Source organism: Physeter macrocephalus, chromosome 20 (assembly GCF_002837175.3).
Source record: "Physeter macrocephalus isolate SW-GA chromosome 20, ASM283717v5, whole genome shotgun sequence".
NCBI lineage: Eukaryota > Metazoa > Chordata > Mammalia > Artiodactyla > Physeteridae > Physeter > Physeter macrocephalus.
The window spans coordinates 6,625,707-6,635,116 of record NC_041233.1 but is presented as its reverse complement, the minus strand read 5'-3'; the positions used below and the strand labels follow the sequence as shown (position 1 = coordinate 6,635,116).

General features: G+C 38.2%; 1 protein-coding gene across 4 annotated transcripts in view; it reads left to right on the top strand.

Moving 5' to 3' along the window:
- Positions 1-9,410, top strand: part of ERO1B (endoplasmic reticulum oxidoreductase 1 beta) — a 65,446-nt gene that overhangs the window by 44,568 nt on the left and 11,468 nt on the right. For 3 of the 4 annotated variants that reach the window (XM_024115712.3, XM_028481258.2, XM_028481260.2), the window contains exons 9-12: positions 2,419-2,430; positions 5,761-5,787; positions 8,355-8,447; positions 8,560-8,806. In XM_024115712.3, coding sequence (XP_023971480.1) covers positions 2,419-2,430; positions 5,761-5,787; positions 8,355-8,447; positions 8,560-8,806 — 379 coding nt within the window. The remainder of the gene's footprint in view (positions 1-2,418; positions 2,431-5,760; positions 5,788-8,354; positions 8,448-8,559; positions 8,807-9,410) is intronic. The other variant, XM_028481259.2, reaches the window with a different exon arrangement.

The following is a 9,410-nucleotide window of genomic DNA, read 5'->3' as shown; positions in this document are numbered from 1 at the left end:
TGATTTGCATATATTGAAGAATCCTTGCATCCCTGGGATAAATCCCACTTGATCATCGTGTATGATCCTTTTAACGTGTTGTTAGATTCTGTTTGCTAGTATTTTATTGAGGATTTTTGCATCTATATTCATCAGCGATATTGGTCTGTAATTTTCTGTTTTGTAGAGTCTTTGTCTGGTTTTGGTATCAGGGTGATGGTGGCCTCATAGAATGAGTTTGGGAGTTTTCCTTCCTCTGCAATTTTTTGGAAGAGTTTGAGAAGGCTGGGTGTTAGCTCTTCTCTAAATGTTTGGTAGAATTCACCTGTGAAGCCATCTGGTCCTGGACTTTTGTTTGTTGGAAGATTTTTAATCACAGTTTCAATTTCATTACTTGTGATTGGTCTGTTCATATTTTCTATTTCTTCCTGGTTCAGTCTTGGAAGGTTATACCTTTCTAAGAATTTGTCCATTTCTTCCAGGTTGTCCATATTATTGGCATAGAGTTGCTTGTAGTAGTCTCTTAGGATGCTTTGTATTTCTGCAGTGTCTGTTGTAACTTCTCCTTTTTCATTTCTAATTTTATTGATTTGAATCTTCTCCCTCTTTTTCTTGATGAGTCTGGCTAATGGTTTATTAATTTTGTTTATCTTCTCAAAGGACCAGCTTTTAGTTTTATTGATCTTTGCTATTGTTTTCTTTGTTTCTGTTTCATTGATTTCTGCTCTGATCTTTATGATTTCTTTCCTTCTGCTAACTAAGGGTTTAGTTTGTTCTTCTTTAGTTCCTTTAGGTGTAAGTTAGATTGTTTATTGGAGATTTTTCTTGTTTCTTGAGGTAGGCTTGTATAGCTATAAACTTCCCTCTTAGAACTGCTTTTGCTACATCCCATAGGTTTTGGATCATCGTGTTTTCATTGTCGTTTGTCTCTAGGTATTTTTTGATTTCTTCAGTGATCTCTTGATTATTTAGTAACATATTGTTTAGCCTCCATATGTTTGTGTTTTTTACATTTTTTTCCCTGTAATTCATTTCTAATCTCATAGCGTTGTGGTCAGAAAAGATGCTCGATATGATTTCAATTTTCTTAAATTTACTGAGGCTTGACTTGTGACCCAAGATGTGATCTATCCTGGAGAATGTTCTGTGCGCACTTCAGAAGAAAGTGTAATCTCTTTTTGGATGGAATGTCCTATAAATATCAATTAAATCTATCTGGTCTATTGTGTCATTTAAAGCTTGTGTTTCCTTATTAATTTTCTGTTTGGAAGATATGTCCATTGGTGTAAGTGAGGTGTTAAAGTCCCCCACTATTACTGTGTTACTCTTGATTTCCTCTTTTATAGCTGTTAGCAGTTGCCTTATGTATTGAGGTGCTCCTATGTTGGGTGCATAAATATTTACAATTGTTATATCTTCTTCTTGGATTGATCCCTTGCTCATTATGTGGTGTCCTTCCTTGTCTCTTGTAACATCCTTTATTTTAAAGTCTGTTTTATCTGAGTATTGCTACTTCAGCTTTCTTTTGATTTTCATTTGCATGGAATATCTTTTTGTATCCCCTCACTTTTAGTCTGAATGTGTCCCTAGGTCTGAAGTGGATCTCTTGTAGACAGCATGTATATGGGTCTTGTTTTTGTATCCGTTCAGCAAGCCTGTGTCTTTTGGTTGGAGCATTTAATCCATTCACGTTTAAGGTAGTTATAGATATGTGTGTTCCTAGTACCATTTTCTTAATTGTTTTGGGTTTGTTTTTGTAGGTCCTTTTCTTCTCTGTTTCCCACTTATAGACATTCCTTTAGCATTTGTTGTAGAGCTGGTTTGGTGGTTAATATTCTTAACTGTGTTTCTTCCACACTATTCCTGGCTTCTACAGCTAGCTTTCCAACAGCTTTTTTCCAAAAATGAAATTTTCTGTCAGAATTCCATATGTAAAGCTAATCAAGACGGGGCTGCTGTGGAGCCTGAAAGCCCAGCCCTCTGGCCTCTTCCCGACGTCTAGGCAGCCCCATAGCCCCTGCGGGGATGCTTTCACTGACTAGAGTTTGGGAAGTGCTTTTATTAAGGTGAATATGTGCTGAGGAGCAGTAACTTAAAAAAGAAAAGTACTCCAGTCTGGAAACACATGTTCAGAGAGTTGTGTGCATAGTGATTAAAGGAGTGACTGTATATTTGTTAATTATTGAAACTAGTGGTCTTTATGATTGTTTAGTTACTCTCTGATACTATTTATTGCATAAAACATGTGAAAATCTTGTACTCTTTGGCCTATATTCTTATTAAGAAGTCTTATTTGCAGGGTAACTACACACTGAGCAAGGTTCATGGTATAATTAATAGTTTAATACATAGTAAGTTTTAACCCCATAAATAAATAGAATTGGAATCTGAACTGTGTAAGACATTTTCTAAAATCCTGTCTATTATTTTCTCTTTCAGGAGAAGATGATGGTAAGTTAAAAGTCTCATTTTATGTTTGCTTCAAATGTAGAAGAAATGCCTTTAATGAGCAAAATTTGATTTTTTCCTGTTTTTAATTCAAAAGAAAGTATCCTATTTTTTTTCAGAAAATAGCTACCAATCAATGGTGACCAAAAATATAAGAGTGTTTTTTATAATTTAAAGTTATGCTATGTTAGGGACTTCCCTGGTGGCACAGTGGTTAAGAACCTCCCTGCCGGTGCAGGGGACACGGGTTCAATCCCTGATCCGTGAAGATCCCACATGCTGCGGAGCAACTAAGCCCGTGCTCCACAAGTATTGAGCCTGTGCTCTAGAGCCCACAAGGCACAACTACTGAAGCCCGTGTGCCTGGAGCCCATGCTCCGCAACAAGAGCAGCCACCACAATGAGAAGCCTGTGCACTGCAACAAAGAGTAGCCCCCACTCACCACAACTATGGAGAGCATGCGTGCAGCAACAAAGACCCAACACAGTCAAAAATAAATAAATAAATTTATTTTTAAAAATAAATAAAGTTACCCTATGTGTCAAGGGCACAGTGACAGGCATTGTAAAGGATAGAAAGATGTATAAAATGTGCCTTCCTTCTAGGAACTAAAAATATGTATAGTAGGAATGATCAGCACTGTACATAAGTGATAATATAGAAGTATTACATACACAGTACAACAGTAGGTGGTGTAGCTCTTCAGAGGTAGAACAGATCCTGCCTCACTGGGAAAATTTACTGGAGGAGGTGGCATTTGAGATGGACTTGAATGACGGACTGATTTAAAGACAGTAGAATTGAATAGTGTGTACTACTTGGATGATAGCATGGACCAAGGGGTTGAGAAAGGAAAAACAGGCATGTTTGGGGAGAGTAGGAAAGACTTCATATATGGGGTAGTTTAAAATTAGAAAGATGAGTAGGGCTTCCCTGGTGGCGCAGTGGTTGAGAGTCCGCCTGCCGATGCAGGGAACACGGGTTCGTGCCCCAGTCCGGGAGGATCCCACATGCTGTGGAGCGGCTGGGCCCATGAGCTATGGCCGCTGAGCCTGCAGTGAGAGGCCCGCGTAACGCAAAAAAAAAAAAAAAAAAAGATGAGTAGAGGCCAGATTATTGAGGACCTTAGGAGCTAGACTTTTCCTGTTAGCAGCTGGGGCTTTCTGAGTAAACAAGTGAGATAATGAATGATGTTTTGTGTAAGAGTATCATCTAAGTAAAAGTATGTTGAATGAATGATTCTCTAGGAAGATGTTTGTGTTGTTTTGCTAAGGGTGAAGACTCTCAGGAGGCAAAGTAATTCCCCACCATCTAATTTATCCTCTGGACTCCTTGCTTAACTCACCTTGTGTGTTGAGGTTTTGGGTTTTTTTTTTTTTTTTTTTTTTTTTTTTTTTACAAGAGCAGCCACCACAATGAGAAGCCTGTGCACTGCAACAAAGAGTAGCCCCCACTCACCACAACTATGGAGAGCATGCGTGCAGCAACAAAGACCCAACACAGTCAAAAATAAATAAATAAATTTATTTTTAAAAATAAATAAAGTTACCCTATGTGTCAAGGGCACAGTGACAGGCATTGTAAAGGATAGAAAGATGTATAAAATGTGCCTTCCTTCTAGGAACTAAAAATATGTATAGTAGGAATGATCAGCACTGTACATAAGTGATAATATAGAAGTATTACATACACAGTACAACAGTAGGTGGTGTAGCTCTTCAGAGGTAGAACAGATCCTGCCTCACTGGGAAAATTTACTGGAGGAGGTGGCATTTGAGATGGACTTGAATGACGGACTGATTTAAAGACAGTAGAATTGAATAGTGTGTACTACTTGGATGATAGCATGGACCAAGGGGTTGAGAAAGGAAAAACAGGCATGTTTGGGGAGAGTAGGAAAGACTTCATATATGGGGTAGTTTAAAATTAGAAAGATGAGTAGGGCTTCCCTGGTGGCGCAGTGGTTGAGAGTCCGCCTGCCGATGCAGGGAACACGGGTTCGTGCCCCAGTCCGGGAGGATCCCACATGCTGTGGAGCGGCTGGGCCCATGAGCTATGGCCGCTGAGCCTGCAGTGAGAGGCCCGCGTAACGCAAAAAAAAAAAAAAAAAAAGATGAGTAGAGGCCAGATTATTGAGGACCTTAGGAGCTAGACTTTTCCTGTTAGCAGCTGGGGCTTTCTGAGTAAACAAGTGAGATAATGAATGATGTTTTGTGTAAGAGTATCATCTAAGTAAAAGTATGTTGAATGAATGATTCTCTAGGAAGATGTTTGTGTTGTTTTGCTAAGGGTGAAGACTCTCAGGAGGCAAAGTAATTCCCCACCATCTAATTTATCCTCTGGACTCCTTGCTTAACTCACCTTGTGTGTTGAGGTTTTGGGTTTTTTTTTTTTTTTTTTTTTTTTTTTTTTTTTGGGCGGTACGCCGGCCTCTCACTGTCGTGGTCTCTCCCGTTGCGGAGCACAGGCTCTGGACGCGCAGGCTCAGCGGCCATGGCTCATGGGCCCAGCCGCTCCGCGGCATGTGGGATCTTCCTGGACCAGGGCACGAACCCGTGTCCCCTGCATTGGAGGCAGACTCTTAACCACTGCGCCACCAGAGAAGCCCGTGTGTTGAGTTTTTATCATCATGCTTTGCTTTTCGCAATTAAAATAAGGATGAGTAACTTAGGAAGTATATTAACTGTTTTTATCTTTATTGAGTGCCATTTTTCTTTTCACTCAGAACAGTATAGGGCTAGAAATAGTTCTTTTAGCATAGTACACAAGGAAGGCCCCTTCATATTCTGGTCGTTAACTTTTCTGAAGAATTATTTTGAAAATTTAGGGAACTTTTTTATTATCTCTTAAAACTTAGTAGTTTTAGATAATTGAAGAAATATACTTAGGTTTATTGCTCAGGAAAAATGGAATTAATAATTTTATTTTCATATTGGTTATAATTCATTTTTTCTGGAAGTTTTGAATAATGCTATGGTTGTCATCAAAAGCAAATTTAAGATTGTTTCTCCTCATACTTATGGATATTTAAGCCTTCAAGTGAATAAGGTTTATATAATATTTTGCTGGAAGTTTTCTCAAAAATTTTACAAGTCAAAAAATGTCATTTATAAGAACTTTTTCCCAAAACTACTTCAGTAACTTTTGGACTTTATTTTCTAGAACGATATGCCTATTTTTCCATTACACAGGAGCAGTGGACATTTTCCTTAATCTGTCATGAGAAATATTTTATGGACCTAATTTATTCTTATTTATGAATGACCATTTAAACATTTTAACCCAATTCTGTGTGTGTGTATAATTTTGATTGTTTTTGTTTTGTTTTTTAGGAGAATCGTTCTACACGTGGCTAGAAGGTAAATTTAATGTCTGCATTTTAAATTTATTGGCATCTTGCAAAAAATGAATTGATTTATTTAATATATATTTGTAAGTTTTAGGATTCATTAAATCTTGACAGTGTTTGAAAGAAAATAACATGTTTTAGGTTATTATAGTTTAGGATAAAATTTTGAAAATTTTGAGGATATTGGTCAGCTAAAAACCAGTGTTATGGAAATATACAGGGCATATGCGGTCATCAGGGTTCCAGAACTGGTTCCCAGTCTTATTTCCATTCTGTATGTAATACTCATCCAAACTACTTTTCTAGTAACCACTATGCAAGTCTGTTTTTTTAAGTAGAGGCATTCTTTTTGGAAGGAAGTACTTTTTTTTTATATATGAAATTAAGGGAAGATGAATTTGAATTCAGAAGGTTTTAAACATGTTTACACATGTAGTGTAAACTTGTCTAACTAAAGGATAAAGTAATATAGATCCCAGTATATCATATACCTTCGCATTCTTATATTTTCTAGTGTTGAAATTATGAAACGTTATTAATGGAAAGCTGAAACATTCTAGGATTTTAACAACTTTGGTTAATAACTGGATATATGATGCTTTAAAAAAATTTACCAAATTGCCATTAATTTATGAAACCAAAAGTTCAAATATATTAATGAAAGATAAGCGGGCTTCCCTGGTGGTGCAGTGGTTGAGAGTCCGCCTGCCGATGCAGGGGACACGGGTTCATGCCCTGGTCCGGGAAGATCCCACATGCCGCAGAGCGGCTAGGCCCATGAGCCATGGCCACTGAGCCTGCGCGTCCAAAAAAAAAAAAAAAAAAGATAAGCAAGTTGAATTACACTGGAAAATGGATATTTCATAGCCATAACCTTATAGGAACTCTACTGAGTTAAACTAAGCACTTAATTCCATTTTATCTTTGTTAATCAGTCGTGTTAACTTATGGACGTGATTTCTCTGTTTGTTAATGAACTATTTTTTTTTTTTGGCTGTGTTGGGCCTTCGTTGCTGCACATGGGCTTTCTCTAGTTGCGGCGAGCAGGGGCTACTCTTCGCTGCAGTGCGCAGGCTTCTCATTGTGGTGGCTTCTCTTGTGGAGCACGGGCTCTAGGCACGCGGGCTTCAGTAGTTGTGGGTTGCGGGTTCTAGAGCTCAGGCTCAGTAGTTGTGGTGCCCGGGCTTAGTTGCTCCGTGACATGTGGGCTCTTCCTGGACCAGGGATCGAACCTGTGTCCCCCGCATTGGCAGGCAGATTCTTATCTACTGCGCCACCAGGGAAGCCTGATGAACTATTTTTGATGTGCAAATACTGCTAGGAATTATACTGATAAATGGCCAGTGTGGGAAGAGATGCTTATCTTTGTTTAATTAGCTTTATTTTAAGAGCACAAATTGTGAAAAGTAGTATTTAGGTTAAAAGAGGTAGTCAGAGACACTCTGCATATTGATAATGGAGGATGAGAATGAAATTTATGGGAAGTATCGGATTCTAGGGTATATCAACCACTCTCCTAGTATCCTATTGATGGGAGTCCCTGAATATTAATACATGGTCCAGCGAGCACTCCTGTTTATAGGCAACTGGCTCAACTTTTCTGAGATTCAGTTTCCAGATCTGGGGCACGAGAGTGGCACTAGCCATCCAGCTTACCTACACTGTGAGTGTAGATGATACCTGTGAAAACTGCTTCAAAAATCACTAAACAATGTACAAATGCCAAATAATAGTGTTACAGTATATCTAGCCCAAGTTATATATTGGTGTCCTATAATTCAGTTGATGAAAATGAATTTGAATGAAATTAAATCCAAAAGAGGAAGAGGAGAACCACTTTCTGAATTGAATAGTTGGATTTGCCAGGCATTAGGGCTGGCAGCAGACCGCAGGCGGGGAGCACCTCTCCAGCACTTTCTGCTAAGAGTGTTCTGTGTCTTCTTGGTGCATTCACTTTGCTCATCTTTTATTATTAAGAGTTTGCTTGAAGTTACCTAATTTTCACAGTTTACAGAAGTACATATCTAATCCTTCCTTCCCTCTTACCACGCATCCCCTTTTAGGTAAGGGGCTTTGTGGGCTTCGCAAATTAGAATTCCCTCCTAGTTTTCATGTTCTCTTTTTTAGGCATATGAATTTTCATGAGCTTTGCTTTGCCTGTTTTCCCTTCTCGTGTTTAGATATTTTACTGCTTAGAGAAGTAGGTCGGAAGGAAGAGAAATGGAACTTCAAATCTGATCATTTTGGTACTTGATAACAGATTTGATTAAAAGTTTCACTAGAGGGCTTCCCTGGTGGCACGGTGGTTGAGAATTCGCCTGCGGATGCAGGGGACGCGGGTTCATGCCCCGGTCCGCGAAGATCCCACATGCCGCAGAGCGGCTGGGCCCGTGAGCCGTGGCCGCTGAGCCTGTGCGTCCGGAGCCTGTGCTCCACAACGGGAGAGGCCACAACAGTGAGAGGCCCGTGTACCGCAAAAAAAAAAAAAAAAAAAAAGCCCATGTACCTAATCCTCTTGATTCAGTATTTTTGTTATCTAAATGGATGTGATTTCTTTTCCAATATTTTTCTGAATAGGTTTGTGTTTGGAGAAAAGAGTCTTCTATAAGCTTATATCGGGACTTCATGCTAGTATCAATTTACATCTATGCGCAAATTATCTTTTGGAAGGTAATCAGATTTTTTCTATTAGTATAAAAATTGTTGGGGAAAAATACATGTTCTCTATAGAGCAAAAATCCTGTTTATTAAGAGTGTATAATATATTTCTCTTTCTCTTTAGAAACCTGGGGTAAACCTACCTGGGGACCTAATATGAAAGAATTTAAACGCCGCTTCGACCCTGTGGAAACCAAGGGAGAAGGCCCAAGAAGGCTAAAGAATCTGTACTTTTTATATTTAATTGAGCTTCGAGCTTTATCAAAGGTGGCCCCGTACTTTGAGCGCTCAATTGTCGATCTTTACACTGGAAATGTAAAAGAGGATGCTGACACAAAAACCCTTCTACTGAATATCTTTCAAGATACAAAGTAAGAAATGAATTGTCAGTGATCTGAAATTCTCCACTCTGTAGTTGAGTGAGGCAGTTCTTGAAATATTGATACGACGAAAACTGACTCCTGAAAGTTAGTTAGGAAAAGGGAGAATTAGAACTGAGAAGGAAAGTGTTCCATAGAATGGCAGCATTTTAAAAATATTGCTAAAAATGTTGACTGAAAAGCGTCTCTAAAGCTTTGCTGCATAAACTTTCACACTTGACAATAGGCTGTATTTTTAAATATAACTTTAAATTTTATGTAGTACCAAAATTTAATGCTACTTTAATGTTCTTTCTACCAATTTTGTATTCTTCCAGTTGCTACTTAAATTCAGATGGTAATAGGTGATAGCATAAGGATAGATTACCTAAGAGGACATTAGCCTTACATTCTACAATATAACCTTTAAAAAAAAATTCTGGGTGTATAAAACTGCACTTTACTGATTGTTAAAAATGAGCACAGAGGAGAGTTGGGTTAAGAAATGTCCAAGGTAAATTATGCATTACATTTTTTAAAATGTTTTAAAATGTTAAGTTTTGTACATTTTTTCACACAAATTGTTTTTAGTTAATTTTTTAGGTTATTTTTGTCA